The 21,464-nt window shown below is 39.3% G+C and overlaps 1 protein-coding gene across 1 annotated transcript in view; it reads left to right on the forward strand.

The window, feature by feature from the left end:
- The window catches only part of MARCHF1 (membrane associated ring-CH-type finger 1), a 454,619-nt gene that overhangs the window by 369,498 nt on the left and 63,657 nt on the right, over nucleotides 1-21,464 (forward strand). Inside the window, exon 5 of the mRNA XM_055587572.1 lies at nucleotides 4,449-4,629. Coding sequence (XP_055443547.1) covers nucleotides 4,449-4,629 — 181 coding nt within the window. The remainder of the gene's footprint in view (nucleotides 1-4,448; nucleotides 4,630-21,464) is intronic.

The raw sequence follows: 21,464 nt of genomic DNA on the forward strand, positions 1-21,464 counted from the left end.
GAGTTGGATAATTTAGAAAAATTTCAAAATGCTAACATCATGTAAAAAGAAATCTTGTGCAACAGAAATGAAAATGAACCAACTTTTTGATTTTCCTGATGGGAAGTAATCTTCAGTTCAGTTAAGTTTAGCCGCTCAGTCATGTCCAACTCTTCACGACCCCCATGGACTGCAGAACGCCAGGCTTCCATGTCCATCACCATCTCCTGGATTTGCTCAAACTCATGTCCATTGAGTCGGTGATGCCATCCAACCATCTCATCCTCTGTCATCCCCTTCTCTTCACATCTTTAATCTTTCCCGGCATCAGGATCTTTTCAAATGAGTCAGTTCTTCACATCAGGTGGCCAAAGTATTGGAGTTTCAGCTTCAGCATCAGTTCTTCCAATGAATATTCGGGACTGATTTCCTTTAGGATTGACTGGTTTGATCTCCTTGCAGTCCAAGGGACTCTCAAGAGTCTTCTCCAACACCACAATTCAAAAGCATCAATTCTTTGGCACTCAGCTTTCTTTATAGTCCAACTCTCACATCCATACTTGACTGCTGGAAAAACCATAGATTTGACTAGATGGACCTTTATCAGCAAAGAAATAATCTTAACTTTATGAAAAAAAAAATAATATTGCTGGTGATGCTTCAGATAATTTTCAGGAGAAATTTTTTAAAAGAATGTGTAAGACATAAGAAGCCTTGACACCAATCAGGTTCAGTTCTGGTCAGTCTGGAATCAACAAGGTCTCTGTTTCCATCTGCTTATGATGAATTACTTTTTCACGTTAGCAAAAATTCAGAGCCTCAAAACCGTTTTGGCAGCTGTGCAGCATTTGACCCATTTTCTGGTGATAAATTATCAGATGGGATTAACTGCACATTTTTCTTTTTCAAATAAGAAACTTTTCTCCCTGTCCCTACAGACTTGTCATGGGTCAACGGGCATCAGTGACAGGCCAGGAGGGGCTTTGGGTTTTATCATATGCTTCTCCTTGGAACCTTTAATTCAATTTTTGTTATTTGCAGATTTATTTTATAAACTTTGTTTTTATCATTGTTGATAACAGTCAGACATTGTCTTTAACTCAGAATCACCATAAAGTAAATGTGTCCTGCAAAGGGTCAGATAGTGAAGATGATAGTCTTTGTGGACACATGCATCTTCAGGCCTACAGTTATAGTATAAACACAGCTCTTAACAATACATAAACATATGTGGGTGGGTGTGGTCCAAAAAAAATGTTATATGCCAAAACATGCATAAGGAAGTATCACACCACAATGTGCTGGCCCCTGATCTAAGGGAGAATCTCTGTGTGAAGTCAGTGAGAGAAGAGGTTCAAAGGACTTCAGAAATCTTAGCCACTCATGATGTAATTTGTTATGGTTCAGTTGCTCCAAAAATAAATATTACATCAAAGTGATGTGCTTTAATGGAAACATACATTAACATATGTAAAAGAGATGACCAGTGTGAATTTGCTATATGACACAGGAAACTCAAACCAGGGCTCTGTGACAACTGAGAGGGGTGAGATGGGGTGGGGAGTGGAAGGAAGTTTCAAGAAGAAGGGGACATATTATACCTATGGCTGATCCATGTTAACATATGGCAGAAACCAACACAATATTGTAAATATCCTTTAATTAAAAATAAATATTTTTTTAAAAATTGGAGATGTACAGCTAAAAAAAATGATGTGCTTCAGAAACCCAGATTTGCTTTCCTTAGTAGCTTTTAGAATAAGTTATAGTTTGTTGATTGAACAATTTCTTCACTCAACAAGCCTCTACTGATCAATACTCTATCAGCTACAGGTATAATATAAATTATACTAAGCCTTGATCCTAGGATCTACAGGTTTGGAGAGAGGACATATTTCAGTTTCATATTAAAATAGGCTCTGAGATAATTTTCAGTTTTATCTTTTTATAAATATTTATTGAAGTATAGTTGCTTTACAAAGTTGTGTTAGTGTCTTCTATACAGCAAAATGAGTCAGCTATAACATATACATATATCTCCTCATTTTTGGATTTCCTTCTAAGTCACCACAGAGCACTGAGTAGAGTTTTCTGAGCTACACAGTAGATTCTCACTGGTTATCTACTTTATGAAAAAGGAAAAGTGTTAGTTACACAATTGTGTTTGACACTTTGTGACCCCATGGACTATAGCCAGCCAGGATCCTCTGTCCTTGGGATTCTCCAAGCAAGAATACTGGAGTGGGTAGCCATTCCCTTCTCCAGGGCATCATTCCAACCCAGAAATCGAACCCTGGTCTCCTGCATTGCGGCCCGACTCTTTATCATCTGAGTCACAAAGGAAGCCCAATCAATAATCTATTTATGTCAATCTCAATTCTTAGCTTTTCCGCACTAGGCCAGCCTTTGACTGCTACTTTGTAACTCCATCCAGGGGAAGGCAGACACTGATTTTGAACTTTCCTGTGTTCTATCTTTTCACTCCACCCAAAGAACTTTTGAAGCCAGTGTTGCTCTTGGCTTACGTTGTCTCTACTTAAGAAAAAGAGATTCAAAATATTAGCTACTGTGTCATACTTCTTTATTTTGAAGTTAGGGGAGGATTGAGTTTCAATTCCTCTTATCTCATTGAAGTAACAATCTGACCAACCAACCACTGCATTTCCCCTGGGAGACAGTTGAGCTAGATAAATATATTTTAAAACCCACTTTTTAAAAAGCACTGCTTCTGGTGAAGATGGCTGAAAGGAAAGAACAGCAATAGTAATTCAAACATTCTTCCAGCCTGTCACTATGACTCAGCTCCAAAAAATAACTATACAAGTGTTCTGGGAACATTTCATTCATATTTCTAACAGATTTTAAGCAATATTTCTAATCAAACTTAGAAACAACTTCTACAGCCTCTAGATAATAAGAATTATTGAAGTTGTAAGATTTGAATTTGTGACCTCCTGTTATGAAAAGCTTATCTCATTCAATGAGGAAAACAAGTTAGTTTTTAAAATTTGAAGATGAGAATAATGGAGATTTCATAGACTGAATCTATGACATTAGAAATCATAGTAATTCAGTAAACTACTTGAAATAAGAATTTCTAGGAAGATGTAATAATTAAAATTTTAGGGAGAGGGTGGGGAGATTTGGGAGAATGGCATAGAAACATGTATAATATCATGTATGAAACGAGTCGCCAGTCCAGGTTCGATGCATGATACTGGATGCTTGGGGCTGGTGCACTGGGACGACCCAGAGGGAGGGTATGGGGAGGGAGGAGGGAGGAGGGTTCAGGATGGAGAGCACAGGTATACCTGTGGCAGATTCATTTCGATGTTTGGCAAAACTAATACAATATTGTAAAGTTTAAAAATAAAATAAAATTTAAAAATAAATAAATAAATAAAAAATAAAGACTTAAATAAAAAAAATAAAAAAACAGTAGCTGAACTTTACTGTTTACTATAGCTGAACTTTCTGTAACCAAAGACTTTCATGACAATGATGATTATTAAAGTTTAGCTCATTTGTTGTGAACAAATGTGTGCATCTTCCTAGGAAAATCTTTGTAATATTTCCAAGCTGATACTGTCTATATTCACTTTATTCTATGGTAACACATTAAAATTTTTCAGAATTCTTTCACATTGGTAGAATATCATATATACTAAATTATACACCTTCTAAAACTATTGCCAAAATAAAACAATGAAATTACCAGATTCCAACATTCCTTAGAATACTAAACTGTAACTTTAATATATGAAAGAAAGCTTGTGCCTGTGGACACTGACTCTTCTTTTTTTTTTTGGAGTAGAATTCCATTACAATGGTACACTAATTTTTATTTATTTTTTTTGAACTTTTTATTTTGTATTGGAGTATAGCTGATTAACAATGTTGTGATAGTTTCAGGTGAACAGTGAAGGGACTCAGTCATACATGTATCCATTCTCCCTCAAACACCCCTCCTATCCAGCCTGCCACAAAACACTGAATAGAGTTCCATGTGCTATATGATAGGTTCTTGTTGGTTATCCATTTTAAATAAAGCAGTGTGTACATGAACTTCCCAAACTCCCTAACTATCCATCCTTCTACCCCTTGCAGCCATAAGTTTGTTTTCTAAGTCTGTGAGTCTCTTTCTGTTGGGACACTGACTTTTGATAGATAAAAGTGGGGACACAGCTCAATAGTTAGTCTGTTAAAATTGATTTTCCTGGAGGAATGATTGTGCATTTCTGATGTACAGGTGTGTGAAGCCCTAGGATATGACCTAAGAGTCCAACAATGACTAATTCAAGTGAAAGGAAATTAATATTGACCATGTATTTAGCTCCAGCATTAAGTTGAAGTGAAATATTCGTAGTTCTGAATGTGAGGTTGTAGATTCCAATAAGCCTAGGATGCTCAAGGAGGAGGATATGGTGTGCTCCCTGGGAGATCTCACCCGCTTGCTGTGTCCTCTCCAGGATCTGTCACTGCGAAGGGGACGAGGAGAGCCCGCTCATCACACCCTGCCGCTGCACAGGCACCCTACGCTTCGTGCACCAGGCCTGTCTGCACCAGTGGATCAAGAGCTCTGACACACGCTGCTGTGAGCTGTGCAAGTATGACTTCATCATGGAGACCAAGCTCAAGCCCCTGCGGAAGGTACTGTGTTGCCTGGACCAGTTTAAGAGAGCTGGCAAAACAGGCTTCTCTTTTTTTAAGTGAAGTATAGTTGAATTCAGCAAAAATGTACAGTGTTTCAGGTGTACACCAAGGTGATTCAATTATGCATACATATTAAAAACACATTTCCACAATAAGATTTTTCTAACATGCTAATATCCACTAAGACTACACATCATGTGTTGGGCTTAATATGGAAAACACAGCCAAGTTTTCCCAGATAATTCTCCATACTTCTGTCTTAGGTTCTGGGGCTCCTGATTTTTGTGTCACTCTCCAAAGTCAAAAAACCATGTGCATGTGTATGTATGTGTAAACATATATATGCATGTGTATATGTGTTTGTGAGTGTACCCAAATATACCTGTGGATCAATGTAACTGAATTGATGGAAGGGGACTGTAAGAACATTGTACTTACTGAAGTCAATTCCCAAGAAGGTTAGATAATAGACCACAAAGATTAAACAATATGAAGCCAACCATATGCTGGCTATTGCAATTCTTCATTAATTCTGTAAACTATGGAAAGACAGAATAAACAGTCACTGCTTTGCAGTAGCCTTGATTTTTAAAATCTGCCTGTGGTTATAGATGTCAGAATTGGTGCACAAAATATCTTTGGGTTATGGATTTTCTTAACATATGGGGTGACCTGACTGCAAAAAAGGTGAGACTCTGTTCCTCCAGGTCCAAAAACAATCTATGCCAGAAATAGAGATGGACCCTTCCTCCTTGCCCTTTGCTCTATCTGCTGAAAGATGCTGTATGCTGTCTGGGGCTGCTAAATGACACATCATGCTCTGTGATTCTGTAAATTCTTCTTCTTACCCCTCAGGGAAATACCAATTGTTTCATGATATCTGTATAGTTCTCCATTTTTTTTTTCAACATACATCGGTACAAAATTTTCATTTCAACTCTGTCAAAAATATTTAAATTTAAGAACAATCTAGAATAAAATATTCTAATTTCCTCTTTTTCATGCCATCTACTGTTATGGTCTGGGCGTGGGTTGGAAAAGAATCTCCAGACATGAGACAGAATGAGAGGTAAATAAGGTTTATTAGAACAGGAGACACTGTTAGAACAGCATGCCAGTTCAATGGAGAACTGTCATTGAACAAGGGGTCTTTATTCCACTTCATACACAGGGTATGAGGACTGGGATAGGGGTCTTGCCAGTCATTTGTTGATTGGATGAGCTATGTATACTGAGTGGGGGAAGAGTTAGGTAAACACCTTCTCCTTATGGGATAGGAGGGGAGATAGGTTATACTGCCCAGGAGGACCTGGAATCCATTAATAGTTAAAACATGGGGGGAGCAAAGATGATAAGTGTTTGGTTTTTCTGTTCCTGCATTCCAAGACCCTCCTTGGTTTTATCTGCTGTTTTTATCCTTGAGTCACTACATCCCTCCCTCTCTTTATTTTTAGGGCCAATTCTTTGGCCCCTTTTGATATTCTGCTCATGTCTAACTATCTACTTACTTCCCTTCTCAGGCATTTGGGAACCCAGTCTCAGGGGAAAAGGGGTGATGACCACTCTGGCTTCTTCAGGCTATACAGGGGCATTCTGGGGCTCTGGGTTCCCTTTGCTTGCTCTCTGTCAGGGTACATTTATGGAGGGAGAGGAGAGTCCTTGGAATAATAAGGCGATTTGTTCAACATTGTCTGGGTGTTGGCCAGGGAATATCCTTGTCATACTATCACTTGGAGATTTGTTGTATTCTAGAAGAAACAAACTTAACAAGAAAGTTAAAGATATTAATAGAAGTAGAAAAGCTGCTGGGGAACTAGCCAGGAGAACCAGGAGTAGACATTGGTTCATGATGTTTGTATTTCTGTAGGTATGAGAAAATGCAAGAACTTAGATTCATAAAATATTTACCTGAAAACATCTGACTCTCTGAAGGCCGGTTCTTCTGGGTTTTTCCCAGAGCACAGTGCCTTATTTCTGATCTCCACCCTGACCTACTTTCAGGGCGTGTCAGCAGCTTGCAGTGGTCATGATGCAATCTTTGTAGAGGCAGCTGGCAAGCGCCAACTTCCGGTCAGCAGGGTCCCTTCACAGCCACATATTTGGCCATGTTTGGGAGGCATTTCATGGCCACTGTGTCCTGCGGTGCTGAGAAGGCTCATTTCCAAGTCCAGAGAAGGTTCCATTGACAGGCCACTCCATGTGCCTATCACTGGACCAGGCCTCGCGAGTAGCAAACGTCTCTGCACCATACCTGTCTCACTAGCCTCTTGGTCCAGAAATATATTCCCTCTTGTTGCTTCTTCCCTTATCTAGAGTTATATTACTGCAATCATTGATCGCATATGGAGTAATATATAAGAAAAAATCTTCTGAAACAAGCGACATAGAAAATAATACAGCTAGCAGTTATTAGTAAGGTCACAAGCCAGAATTTTAGACAAGAACTTTCATTAGGTATAGCCCAGTATGCCCCAGGTCATCTGACTTACTTAAATGAATATAGCCAGGTGTGAATCTCCTGGTTGTACATCACGGAGCATCTGACCTTCATCCAAAGATTGGTTATTGAGATTAGCTTTAGAAACAAACTTAGAGTGTCCTTTTTAATAACTTAATTAATTAAACCTTTTAGCAATATAACATAACAACAAGGAACTAGCTCAGAAGTGAGTTGTAGTAAACACAGACCGTAATTAACAAAACTAGAACTTAATATTCAGAGAAGGCAATGGCACCCCACTCTGGTACTTTTGCCTAGAAAATCCCATGGACGGAGGAGCCTGGTAGGCTGCAGTTCATGGGGTCGCTAGAGTCAGACACGACTGAGTGACTTCACTTTCACTTTTCACTTTCATGCATTAGAGAAGGAAATGGCAACCCACTCCAGTGTTCTTGCCTGGAGAATCCCAGGGACGGGAAGCCTGGTTGGCTGCTGTCTATGGGATTGCACAGAGTCGGACACGACTGAAGCGACACAGCAGAACTTAATATTAAGTGAAATATAATTTATTTGTCATTGTGGGGGCATTAACCCCATAGCCAGGGAAAGCTTTAATTCATCAAATAAAAATGAGGTTTGTCAGGGAGCTGGGAAAATCCAAGTGGCCATCTTGGATTTCCCATAGCCCTGACTCTTTGATTTACAGCTATTGTTCACCCATTTTTAATTTCCCAATTTAGGAGTAGACTGTTGTCATGATTTAAAGACATCAGGATAGCATAAGTGTAACCGTGAGGGCTTATTTTTTGTAGAAGCAGAATGAGATTTGTCTACATGTACCATATTCTGGGCTCCAAAATCACTGCAGATGGTGACTGCAGCCATGAAATTAAAAGACGCTTACTCCTTGGAAGGAAAGTTATGACCAACCTAGATAGCATATTCAAAAGCAGAGACATTACTTTGCCAACAAAGGTCCATCTAGTCAAGGCTATGGTTTTTCCAGTGGTCATGTATGGATGTGAGAGTTGGACTGTGAAGAAAGCTGAGCCCTGAAGAATTGATGCTTTTGGACTGTGGTGTTGGAGAAGACTCTTGAGAGTCCCTTGGACTGCAAGGAGATCCAACCAGTCCATTCTGAAGGAGATCAGCCTTCAAAGATTCCTTTGGAAGGAATGATGCTAAAGCTGAAAGTCCAGTACTTTGGCCACCTTATGCAAAGAGTTGACTCATTGGAAAAGAGTCTGATGCTGGGAGGGATTGGGGGCAGGAGGACAAGGGGACAACAGAGGATGAGATGGCTGGATGGCATCACTGACTCGATGGACGTGAGTCTGAGTGAACTCTGGGAGTTGGTGGTGGACAGGGAAGCCTGGCGTGCTGCGATTCATGGGGTCACAAAGAGTCGGACACTACTGAGTGACTGAACTGAACTGAACTGAACCATAATTTTAAATAATGCTTCTTTACTTTACCAAAGTAACAAAAGATTTTAAAAACAAATATAAATCACTTAAAGGCAAAGAAATTCATATTCTGTTACCAAAAGCTGCATTCTAAAAAAACTTTGTTCCCTTAACATAGAGAGTAAACTAAATTCCAGCCTGTTACCAGTTTACCAGATAACAACAAAAAAAAAAAATCTGCTTATTGGTTAATCTTAGAAAAGTCTTTTCCATAAATCTTGAAGTAGCAGTATTCTTGCAAAAGCATCAGAGTGAAACCATAGAAGGCATGTTTAAAATTTGATTAAATTGCAATTGACAATGTAGCCTAGTCATTGCTGTGACTTGTAACACTTTAACATGATAACTAGAATTATAATTGACCACATTGTATCAGGGCATATCAGATCTATATGAATTCCACATAATTTTAAGACATCTATATTAGTAACATCAACCATACAGTATAATCTGAGATTTATCACCCCTTCAACAGCACTTCCCATGTAATTTAACATGTCCAATGAACCCAGGTAGTTTAATAGCTCTTTGGGATGTCTCAGGGCCCCTCTGAAGCATCCCAAAGTCAGCTAGAAGTCAAGTTATTTAGGAAGCTTTGTCGATAAATATCAAAAGGGTTTATAACACTGTCAGATAAAATAACATAGATCACTGTGAAACGTTATATTCACTTAGCCTAAGTAACAAAGAAAATTTCAAAGGTAAACATAGACGAGATCACTTCAGAAGTAAAGAAACTTAAAATTCATTATCAAAGTTCAGCATCTCAAGAAAACTTGTATTTATGCACAAAACTCTTGCCTTGGGGTCCACTTTCCATAAAACCTGTCACTTTCTGTACCCATTACTTTGTTCTCCCACCCTGAAACAGCCACCTGTATGTAAGTCAGACCTACTTCCTTTTCCCTTCATAAAATGTAATTTTATTCCTCATACCTTCTTTACTGAAAACACACATCCTACTTTCCTTAAACGACCAAGAACTGACTTTTATATTAGCATTCTATAGATTGGTAAACATAAATACCAGTAATAATTTCTAAAAAAAAATTCTAGAGAACATCTCAGAATGGCATTAAACATTATTAATAAATAGTCCAAAATCTCTATTTTCTCTGTCTGTAAGAGGAAGTTAGTGTTCAGTAATGAATGTTTCAGAATCTTGTTTTATTTGTAAATGACTTGTCTATTCAATAAGCTACTGTCACTTAGCTTAGCACAACCCTAGAAATTCAGGTTACCAAAATCTGGAGAGACTATTTTAGACAGATATTTCTAAAGTGTAATTATTCTTAATAGTTTATCTAAAAACTCATATCTCATTCACATTTTTTAAAAGTTTTTTTTTTTTTCTAGAGGTACTTTCCTTGTTGACAAACTTGTAACAGATATAACAATATTTAGTTTATAATAAACCTAGGCACAATGAAAATCCTATGTTTAATGACTCTTATACATGTCTATAATAGATTAGCAAACAAACATTAATACTAGGTATTTAATATTGAATATTTCCCAGTTCACGTGAATCTGAAATTCATTTGGGGTAATTTCTCTTGTATTTAGAATTGTCTGATTTGTAAGCGCTTATTTTTCTTTACCTGGAGAAGGAAATGGCAACCACTCCAGTATTCTTGCCTGGAGAATCCCATGGATGGAGGAGCCTGGTGGGCTACAGTCCACGGGGTCACAAAATTAGAACTCATTTACAACTTCAGCAATATTGAAAAAACAAAACAAAAGATACACACTAAGACATACATAAATCCAGACAGACAGAGATCTCATAGTTTTCTGCCTGAGATTTAAAACATTTCTTTGACCCTTTTTGTGTGTGTGTGTGTAGGGGGTGGGGTGGGGGGGGGGGGTGTTGAAGTTCTAATTGCCCAAGACTGAGGTTTCAGGCAAAATGGGCAGTGTATTTCAAGGACATGGGAAGGGTTAACTTCAAGCTTTTCCCTAGGCAGGTCTTTTAACAAGCTAGTTGTTTTTAATTGCATATGCAAAAAGAACCAGTTTTACAGTTTGCAAGAAAAAAAAATTAATTTTAACCAGTTTTCTCTGGAGTCTAAAGAATATCATGGCCATCCTGTATCTAAAAGTCATCTTTCCTTTCTGTAGTCATAGTTTTATAGCTAAAATATAGACCAAATAGTGCTTTGACTCTGCTATCAGGGCAGATCAGCCGATTAAAATCTTGGATTGTCCCTCTGGGGGAACGTGAGGTCTTTGTCCCATCAGAAGAATCTGAAGGGTTAAGGGAATTTACAGGAGTGGGGGAAGCCTGGTCTTTCCCCATCCTGAGAAACAAGAGTAGTTAGAAGGGAATTCTTTAGGATGTTCAGGAGTTGGGGAAGCTTGGTTCCCTTCCCCCCTGAGAGAGAAGCGTAGTTAGAAGGGGATTCTTTAGAATGTTGAGAGTTTTTGATCCTTCAGGCTTTTGAATATAGGAGAAAGACCTGGACCAAAGGTAACCTCAGAATCCTTTCCTAGAGATCATGTGGATATGAAAGGTCAAGTAGGGGTCATCTAGGAAATCTGGTGGGGCTAGACAGAGGGGGACAGGACATAGGGAGGCAATAGAACGTAAGGAAATTCTGAGTCCTTTCCCTGTTTTTGGCAAAAGCTAGTATGCCACTCAGAGACCATTTTGGGGGGTCCTTGGTTTGTATTGGGGCCAAGCCTTTTGCAGGGTCAAAATTTTCCAGTTTCTGAGAATGTAGCCAAGGGGTGAGTCTGAGAGAGGCTCCCAGGATTTACCAGAACCCACTCTTAGCCTACCTGCCATAGAATGGGGTACTGAGAGTCACCGGCTGACAGAAAGGCGTCCCTTCTGTGCCAGTGATCTCCCCATGTGACTAATGGCACAAAATGGCCGACCGTCCCAACAGTCGCATCCAACAGAAAGAGGCGACCCCCGAGAACCATGAGGCTAGGGCACCGTGTGACCCGGACAGAGAAAGAGTGACTCCGGGGACCAACCGGCTGACTCACCATCCAGCGATTCCCTGAAACGTGGAAGGCACTCTTGGGATGGCCCAGAGGCAACACCTAGGCTCCTGTAAATCAATCCAGACCAAAAGAAAAGAAGTGAAAGTGACAAGAAGAAGGCTGAGGTATCCGCCTTACAATCCTACCAGGGAGGCGGTGGCCAGGGGACAAAGGTCTCTGTTTTGCTTCAACCACTACATGCCTGACCTATGCCCACACAGTAGTGGCTGGCTTGGTCCTCAGTTGGAAAGAAGGCAAAAGAGAGACCCTCACCTGTTCAGGTAGAAGCTACTGGGGCACAGTGAGCAGTGGGGCCTTTGAAACACACCGGAGGGTAACCCTGCCCAGAGTTCCTCAGTCACTTCCACAGCACTTTGTTCACAGAGGGTCCCTGTGAAAAATGAGAAACGAGTAGTAAGTAGGAAAGAGACCCCAAGCTCCCAGTACGGGCCACCAAAAATGTCGTGGTCCAGGCACAGGTTGGAAAAGAATCTCCAGACATGAGACACAATGAGAGGGAAATAAAGTTTATTAGAATGGAAGACGCTGTTAGAACAGTGGGCCAGCTCAAGGGAGAACGGACACTGAACAGCGGTCCTCAGTCCACTTTTTTTACCCAGGGTACAAGGACTGGGATAAGGGTCTTGTGGGTCCTTTGCGGATTGGATGAGGCATGTATACTGAGTGGGGGAAGAGTAAGGCAAATACCTTCTCCCCATGGGGTAGGAGGGGAGACAGGTTATACTGCCCAGGGGGACCTGAAACCCTTTAAGTTAAAAAACATGGGGGTGGAAAAGACGATAAGGGTCTGGTTTTTCTGTTCCTGCATTCCAAGACCCTCCTTGGTTTTATCTGTTCTTTTTGTCCTTGGGTCACTACTTCTACCCCTCCCCATTTTTGTATCACAACCAAATACATGGTGCTGTGCAGACCTTCAAAAGTCCTCTTCTACCTTCAGCTTTTCTAGAACCCTTTCTTCATATTCCATTCCCAATAAGTTACAGTCCTTTCAAGAGATCTTTTTTCCCCCTCAAACAACCTGTTTCTAAATCAGAGAAAGACAGTGAATAAATCTGTCTTTTTCATCTTAATAATAAACATGTTGCAGCAACCTGTCTGTCTGTTAATGAAATGCCCTGGTTACTTTTTTCAAATGTTTCATTGATTGGTCATAAGTATTGATGAAGGGCAGCCTGTCCGCATCCTTCATCTCTGAAAGCTGTTGTGTGTCCACATGTTGCAGAAAGGGGGACCCCTTCCAGGGCCTGAAACTGGGCTCTTGTCTAACACTCAGAAATGAATTGTCCGAGGAGACACATGTGCTGACAAAGCAAGAGATTTTATTGGGAAAGGGCACCCGGGTGGAGAGCAGTAGGGTAAGGGAACCCAGGAGAACGGCTCTGCTGCGTGGCTTGCAGTCTCGGATTTTATGATGGGATTAGTTTCCCGGTGGTCTTTGGCCAATCATTCTAATTCAGAGTATTTCCTGGTGGCACACGCATTGCTCAACCAAGGTGGATGCTAGTGAGAGGGATTCTGGGAAGTGGCTGGACACGCAGTGTCTCCTTTAGACCTTTCCCAAACTCTTCCGGTTGGTGGTGGCTTATTAGTTCTGTATTTCTTATCAGGATCTCCTGTCATAAAACAATTCATGCAAATGGTTACTAAGGTGCCTGGCCAGGGTGGGTGGTTTCAATCAGTGTGCTTCCCCTAACACACAGAGGCTGTCAGAGTCTAATCCAGATGCTGCTGCACTACAGCCCAGATGTGTTTCACTTGACCCACAGAGCTGAAAATCTGAATTGGTTATTATTTCATGTAAAATCCCATACATCTGTATTTGTTTGAAAGCCACTATATCTGGCTTGACTGGAACCACATTTCCATAAGACAACAATCAGTGAGCCAGCGAGTGGCTGGCCCCTTTGAGAGGTTGTTTGCCCTCAAGGACTCTATATCTCTCAATCTCGCCCTATTTCTGATCCTAAGAGATCCCCTTTCATCTGAGCATCTCTGTGGCTCTGGTGTACGGATCTGAATTTTCAACTCATGGTCTAACACAGTCCTAGACATGAGAAACAAGCATGCTATTCCTGCTTTTATGATTCATGGGCTTTAAGAACCTAGGGAAAAAAAAGACTCCACATTTTCATTTTCTCCCTTAAAATTGTGTGGCACTGGGATAATACTTCAATGGCAGTATCTGAAATGACTTCAGATTTTGAAATGAAGTGAACAGACATGAGGCATATTTAAATGGTTCTGGGTGGTTTATTTTCATGGTACTAAGATTCATCAACAGTTTTCTTTTGGTAGTTTTTAAGTGGTCATTAAGATTGACAGGTATAGCATTTAATTAGAATATAGTCAAAGTACATCCAATTAACTGCTTTCAACTCAGTAATTCTATTACAGTTTTATTACATTCTAAAGACCAACCACATGAAACAATTAATTTAGCTAATGATTCTGAATGTCTATCATTAGCTGATGGAGACAGGAGATTCTGTTGAGATGAAATGGTTTCTTAAAGTAGAAAGGTGCAAATCTTCATACTCTGATGAACCTTGAAGCGTGATAGCCTCTAAAGATATCAGTGAAACTTTACTCCATTAATTGCTACTACTACTACACCAAAATCTACAGTTAGTGAACTCATCAAGGTATCCTAACGTTTCCAGAAGAAAATCGTTAAAGTCTAAATAAAATCAAGGGCTTATTTGAGAAAAAGCAGTTTTCATCACCTTAAGTCCTTAACTCAGCTACTCTTATAACCCTCAATAGAAGTCTCATTTATCTACTGAGTTACCAAGAATCAGAAATAAGTCTCAGGGCCCAGGAAAGTAAAAAATATAGAAAGCACAGTGACGACTCAGTGCAGTCTGGAACGGCACAACAATCTTTGTTGAGAAAAGTAAACTAATCTGTTCTGAAGCTGAAGAACTGCACAGGACTCAGATTCGAATCACTCCTGAATAGAAGAAACCAGTGCTGGACAGAAAGCTAAGCTCATGAAGACAGCAAAAGCTCCTAATTCTGTGTGTCCTCTCCTAAAAGAGTCCCCTACATAGTTTCCTATCTACAAACTACTTGGCAAACACATAACACAAAATATTCAAGTCGTGCATCCTTTTATTCCCTGTCTCATTTCTACAAATAAAATGAGGCAGTGAATCAATTTCATTAAATTACCTTTACTTTAGTAACAATTAGGTAGAACCATACGCATTTGTCATTTCTGTAGATCAATACAGTTGAAAATTGGAAAGTTCCTAAATATAAGTTCTGTAGAATTCATGATGCTAAATAAAAAGGAATAATAATTTTGATGTCTTTTTAAATTTATCAGAGTATAGGTGATTTACAATGCTCTGATACTTTCTGCTGTACAGTAAATTGATTCAGATATATATGTATATTCTTTTCCATTGTGATTTATTACAGGATATTGAATATAATTCCCTATACTATACAGCATTTTCATATTTCTACATGTCTACCATAATGGCTTACAATGCTTTAGTTGAAATGCCTATTTTTAAAAAATAAAGAATTGTATTTAACAACTGCTATGTTAATTTTTTCCTTTTCTTAATTTGATATAGCATCCATCCTCTGAACAGCCAAGAGCCAATGCAAGTTACCATAGCAAATAAACCACCCAAAGGGTGCTATTCTCTGCTGAGCTGGAGCTTGTAGCCTTAAAATTGGACCAGGCAGGAATGTGGTCACATTCCTAGCTATCAATTTCTGAATAATCATACAAAATCACACGCAAAAAAAATTCAAAGTGCATCATTTACTTACCATTATGGGTGATTTGCAATTTCACTAATGCAGCCACCACAGACTGGATTTTCTATTCTGTGCCAGGCATTTAGAATCTGTCATTTAATTAATTTAATCCTCATTATAGCCCCATTGTATGCAGGCACATGAAGCCCATTTTGCAGATGAGGAAATGAGCCATGTGTGATCTCACACCCTGAGGTCTCTGGGTCTACAGTACATGCTCTCTACATGGCATCTTGCCGCACTGGGAACCTCACCCTTTAAGCCTCAAAACTTAAATTTTTATTTAAACTATTTAGTGGAAATCTTTCAAATTAAAACTTTCTAAAATAAAATTGTTTCTAAAATCTTCCTTTTTTAATTTTAGTTTTTGTTGAAGTACAGTTGATTTACAATGTTGTGTTAGTTTCAGGTATACAACAAAGTGATTCTGTTTTATATTCAGCTTATATATTCAATTTTATATGTGTGTGTGTATATATATGTATATATATACACATAAAATTTTCATATTATTTCCCCTTATAGGTTATTACAAGATATTGAGTGTAGTTCCCTGTGCTATACAGTAGGTCCTTGCTGATTATCTATTTTATATACAGTAATGTATATACCCTGGTGGCTCAGTGGTAAAGAATTTGCCTGCCAATGCAGAAGACACAAGAGAGGCAAGTTCGATCCCTGAGTCAGGAAGATCTCCTGGAGAAGGAAATGTCAACCCACTCTAGTATTCTTGCCTGGGAAATCTCAAGGACAGAGGAGCCTGGTGGGCTACAGTCCATGGGGTTGCAAGAGTCAGACACAACTTAGCAACTAAACAACAACATTTGTGTATGTTAATCCCAAACTCCTAATTTATCCCTCCCCCCTTCCCCCTTTGGTAACCATAGTTGCAAAGTCTTTCTTTTTAAATATGCTTTTTTATCCAATATATTTTATTAATACTTGGTTACATCATTTTATAAACATCAATTATTTTGCAGACAGAAAACATAACAGCCTCAGTAACTTGAAACACATCTAAGGCTGTTTTCTTCTCTCTGCTTTGACAGCCTGTTGTGCTTTGGAACCCTTTCTATTTGCTTTTTACTGTTTCTTTTTCTTCCCTGCTCTCAAGAGATCTGCTTCACTTGTCTGCTCCTCCAGTAGCCATTCTCCCACATATCACATAGCTACCACTTTTTTGTTTTAAACAACAAAAACAAAAAAGTCAAAAGTTATAGAATTGGGTCTATAAAAGGCTGAAGTCACTTCTGGATGAACTTCTGCACAATTCTCTTTGATTGCTGGCAAGAGTTTTAGTAGGTGTGTCATGCTGGCATCATTCTATGTTCTTGGCGTTCTCCGTAGCATGCTTCTTAATTCTCAATTTACAAATTACTTGGGATTACATGTTCAAGCCCTCAACAAATGAAGTTTTGATGTCTCCAGGCTGTCCCATGATAATTAGAGCCCAGGTCTGGGGAGTAGGTTTGCTGTTTTATTTTTTCATAAGCATAGAAGATTGGAAGCAATGAAAATATCTGCCTTAATATAGGGCTAGACAAGACTTTCTAGTACTTCTTGCAGCATATCCATACTCATAATTTGCAATGCATGCTTGTTCTCCCATATTCTTGCTGAGTTTTGGTTCCATTAGCATATGAACCCTCAGTGACTCTTAGAAAGTGATTCTATTTTCACACTCACAGTCTCTAAATGATCCAGTAAGTCTTTCACACAGATTTCTCATGTTCAGTGGTGGCATTCCCCCACCCCAGCACTTCCCTTACCTTCACTGAATGAAGGGCTTCATTCAGTGAGAAGGAGGGCCCAGCAGGCTTTTAGCTGATTACTGTGGGGAGGGAGGGTGTATGTAAACCACAAAATAACAAAAAGAAGGTAGATCTCCTGCCTTGCAGGCAGATTCTTTACCATCTGAGCCATGAGGGAAGTCCCTCATTAAAAGAAAAGTATTTCATTTGGAGCATCATCTTCCCCACTAAAATGTTTTTCTTGTTTTGTTTCTTGTTGATGATGTTTATTTGTTTTATTGCCTTACATTCATGCTCTCAATTGGACTGCAATTGATATTTCAATTAAAATAATATTCCAGAGTAAGTAGATAACAATGCCAGCATGTCTGTGTCAGATATGGAAAATACAAGCATCTCACGAATTTTTTTTGATAAGTACCTGGGAGTATCGCATGGCCTCACCCTTTTGTCTTTTGATGAAACACTCATGGGTCGATTAGTCTTTAAAATTTCAGAAACAAAAAAATAACCATGTAGTCAACTGAAATAAGTATTATAGAAGAATTAGTTCAAAACAGAAATATGCTTTTCCTGGCAGCAGATCTTCTTTTGTGACACTTCTATCCATAAACACACTCTTCCCCCTTGGCAGACTAGAACCCACACCAGCAGCCAATTGTGTTCTAAATTGTTGTTCAGAGAGGACACCAATAGATGCAATTCACTCATCTACTAGACTCCCTGTAGTACTCACCACGTGTCAGTGGTGCTCAGTAGAGAACTAGGTAGAAAACCCCTGCTCTCAAAGACCATAGAGTCCCCTGAAAGAAGAATGGAAAAGGGTGAATAACTTAGAATAGAATCTGCCTGCCCATGTGGATTCCTGGGCCAGGAAGAACCCCTGGAAAAGGAGATGGCAGCTCACTCCAGTGTTCTTGCCTGGGAAATCCCATGGACAGAGAAGTCTGGCAGGCTACAGTCCATGGTGTCACAAAAGAGTTGGACACAACTTAGTGACCAAACAACAACAAAGTTTAAAAGGCCTGGTAGTTGGTGGGTGGTGGTGTGGGGATCAGGAATTTCCTGTTGGGGTGGGAAAGGCCATTTAGAGAAAGCAAGCCACCATATACTTCTTCTTTATTGTGAGACCATCATATCAAGAGGTAGGGTTTTGCTTTTTGTTTGTTTGTTTGTTGCTATTACTGTAGACACATAGCGAAGTGATTTTTCTCTTTTCTTTTGTTCTCCATGCTTCCCATAACCTGGACTAATCAAGAATGTATTCATCAGTTGGACATCTGGGAAAACACAGCAGGGATTTGCTATGTCTCCCAAAAAGACTTAAGTAAATTGTCCCTGTTCGGTCATTGTCAGTTGGGACATTTCTCTTCTGTACTTCCTTATTAGAAGTCCCAACTGTATACTAATGTAGTTCAGTTTCTCTTTGTGAACCTTATCCCTTGACAATAGCCTCATTGGGTTGGTTGGAACATCACCTGGTGTTAGTATTCCAGATATGAAAAGAAATACTTACATCACATTTTCTGTTTAAGTTTTTAACTGGACAGTTGCTCCACCCTCTGCCTTGGGAAGGGACACACAGAATGGAGCTTCTTTATATACCATGATTTTTTTACATTTGATACATAAGCTATGGATAAGATGATGGAATCAGTGTTACAGTGATCCATATGGAAACATAAAAACATCAAATCAGAATCTGCAGAAACAAATGTACATCTATCTGTGCACACACACACACACACACATTTGCAAATAACTTTCCCCAAAGCATTATCTTATGATTGAGAATTTTTTATGGGAAATAAGTATATTTATATTCATCTTTCATTTTCATTTTTTTTGAATTCAGTTAGTTCAGTCACTCAGTCATGTCTGACTCTTTGCGACCCCATGGACTGCAGCACGCCATGCCTCCCTGTCCATCACCAACTCTTGGAGCTTGCTCAAACTCATGTCCATTGAGTCGGTGATTCCATCCAACCATCTCATCTTCTGTCATCCCCTTCTCCTCCTGCCTTCAATCTTGCCCAGCATCAAGGTCTTTTCAAATGAGTCAGTTCTTCACATCAAGTGGCCAAAGTCTTGGAGTTTCAGCTTCAGCATCAGTCTTTTCAATGAATATTTGGGACTCATTTCTTTTAGGATGGACTGGTTGGATCTCCCTGCTGTTCAAGGGACTCTCAAGAGTCTTCTCCAACACCATAGTTCAAAAGCATCAATTCTTTGGCACTCAGCTTTCTTTATAGTCCAACTCTCACATCCATACATGACTACTGGAAAAACCGTATCATTGACTAGGCGGACATTTGTTGGCAAAGTAATGTCTCTGCGTTTTAATAACTTGTCTAGGTTGGTCATAACTTTTCTTCCAAGGAGCAAGCGTCTTTTAATTTCATGGCTTCAGTCACCATCTGCAGTGATTTTGGAGCCAAAATAAATAAATAAATAAAATAATAAAGTCTGTCACTGTATCCACTGTTTTCCCATCTATTTGCCATGAAGTGATGGGACCAGATGCCATGATCTTAATTTTCTGAACTTTTCTTAGGATGGAGGAATGATTGGATTTTAAATTACTTTCATATTTAAATTTTACTGCAGCTAAAGATTTTTCTGTGTTATCTGGGACTTTTCTTAAACATTATCCCAGTATCTCTAATCTTGGCATAAAATGTAAGAAAAAGTTTCCCTAATTTTTTCGTTTAACTTTGAAACATAAGGCATTGGGAATGAATCAACATGGCCTTTTGAAATTCTTCCAGCCCAGCGTTTTTCATGATGTACTCTGCATAGAAGTTAAATAAGCAGGGTGACAATATACAGCCTTGATGTACTCCTTTTCCTACTTTGAACCTGTCTGTTTTTCCATATCCAGTTCTAACTGTTGCTTCCTGACCTGCATACAGGTTTCTCAAGAGGCAGGTCAGGTGGTCTGATATTCCCATCTCTTTCAGAATTTTCCACAGTTGATTGTGATCCACACAGTCAAAGTCTTTGGCATAGTCAATAAACAGGAAATAGATGTTTTTCTGGAACTCTCTTGCTTTTTCGATGATCCAGAGGATGTTGGCAATTTGATCTCTGGTTCCTCTGCCTTTTCTAAAACCAGCTTGAACATCTGGAAGTTCAGGGTTCATGTATTTCTAAAGCCTAGCTTGGAGAATTTTGAGCATTACTTTACTAGTGTGTGAGGTGAGTGTAATTGTGCGGTAGTTTGAGCATTCTTTGGCATTGCCCTTCTTTGGGATTGGAATGAAAACTGACCTTTTCCAGTTCTGTGGCTACTGCTGAGTTTTCCAAATTTGCTGGCATGTTGAGTGCAACATTTTCACAGCATCATCTTCCAGGATTTCAAATATCTCAACTGGAATTTCATCACCTCCACTAGCTTTGTTCGTAGTGATGCTTTCTAAGGCCCACTTGACTTCACATTCCAGGATGTCTGGCTCTAGGTGAGTGATCACACCATCATGATTATCTGGGTTGTGAAGATCTTTTTTCTACAGTTCTCCTGTGTATTCTTGCCACCTCTACTTAATATCTTCTACTTCTGTTAGGTCCATACCATTTCTGTCCTTTATCGAGCCCATCTTTGCATGAAATGTTCCCTTGGTATCTCTAATTTTCTTGAACAGATCTCTAGTCTTTCCCATTCTGTTGTTTTCCTCTATTTCTTTGCATTGATCACTGAGGAAGACTTTCTTATCTCGCCTTGCTATTCTTTGGAACTCTGCATTCAGATGTTTATATCTTTCCTTTTCTGCTCTGCTTTTTGCTTTTCTTCTTTTCACAGCTATTTGTAAGGTCTCCTCAGACAGCCATTTTGCTTTTTGGCATTTCTTTTCCATGGAGAAGGTCTTGATCCCTGTCCCCTCTACAATGTCACAAACCTCATTCCATAGTTTATCAGGCACTCTGTTTATCAGATCAAGTCCCTTAAATCTATTTCTCACTTCCACTGTATAATCATAAGGGATTTGATTTAGGTCATACCTGAATGATCTGGTGGTTTTCCCTACTTTCTTCAATTTAAGTCTGAATTTGGCAATAAGGAGTTCATTGTCTGAGCCACAGTCAGCTCCTGGTCTTGTTTTTGCTGACTATATAGAGCTTCTCCATCTTTGGCTGCAAAGAATATAATCAATCATCACCATCTGGTGATGTCCATGTATAGAGTCTTCTCTTGTGTTGTTGGAAGAGGATGTTTGCTATGACCAGTGCGTTTTCTTGGCAAAACTCTATTAGCCTTTGCCCTACTTCATTCTGTACTCCAAGGCCAAATTTGCCCGTTACTCCAGGTGTTTCTTGACTTCCTACTTTAGCATTCCAGTCCCCTATAATGAAAAGGACATCTTTTTTGGGTGTTAGTTCTAAAAGGTCTTG

The sequence above is a fragment of the Bubalus kerabau genome, chromosome 7 (genome assembly GCF_029407905.1).
Source record: "Bubalus kerabau isolate K-KA32 ecotype Philippines breed swamp buffalo chromosome 7, PCC_UOA_SB_1v2, whole genome shotgun sequence".
Lineage (NCBI taxonomy): Eukaryota > Metazoa > Chordata > Mammalia > Artiodactyla > Bovidae > Bubalus > Bubalus kerabau.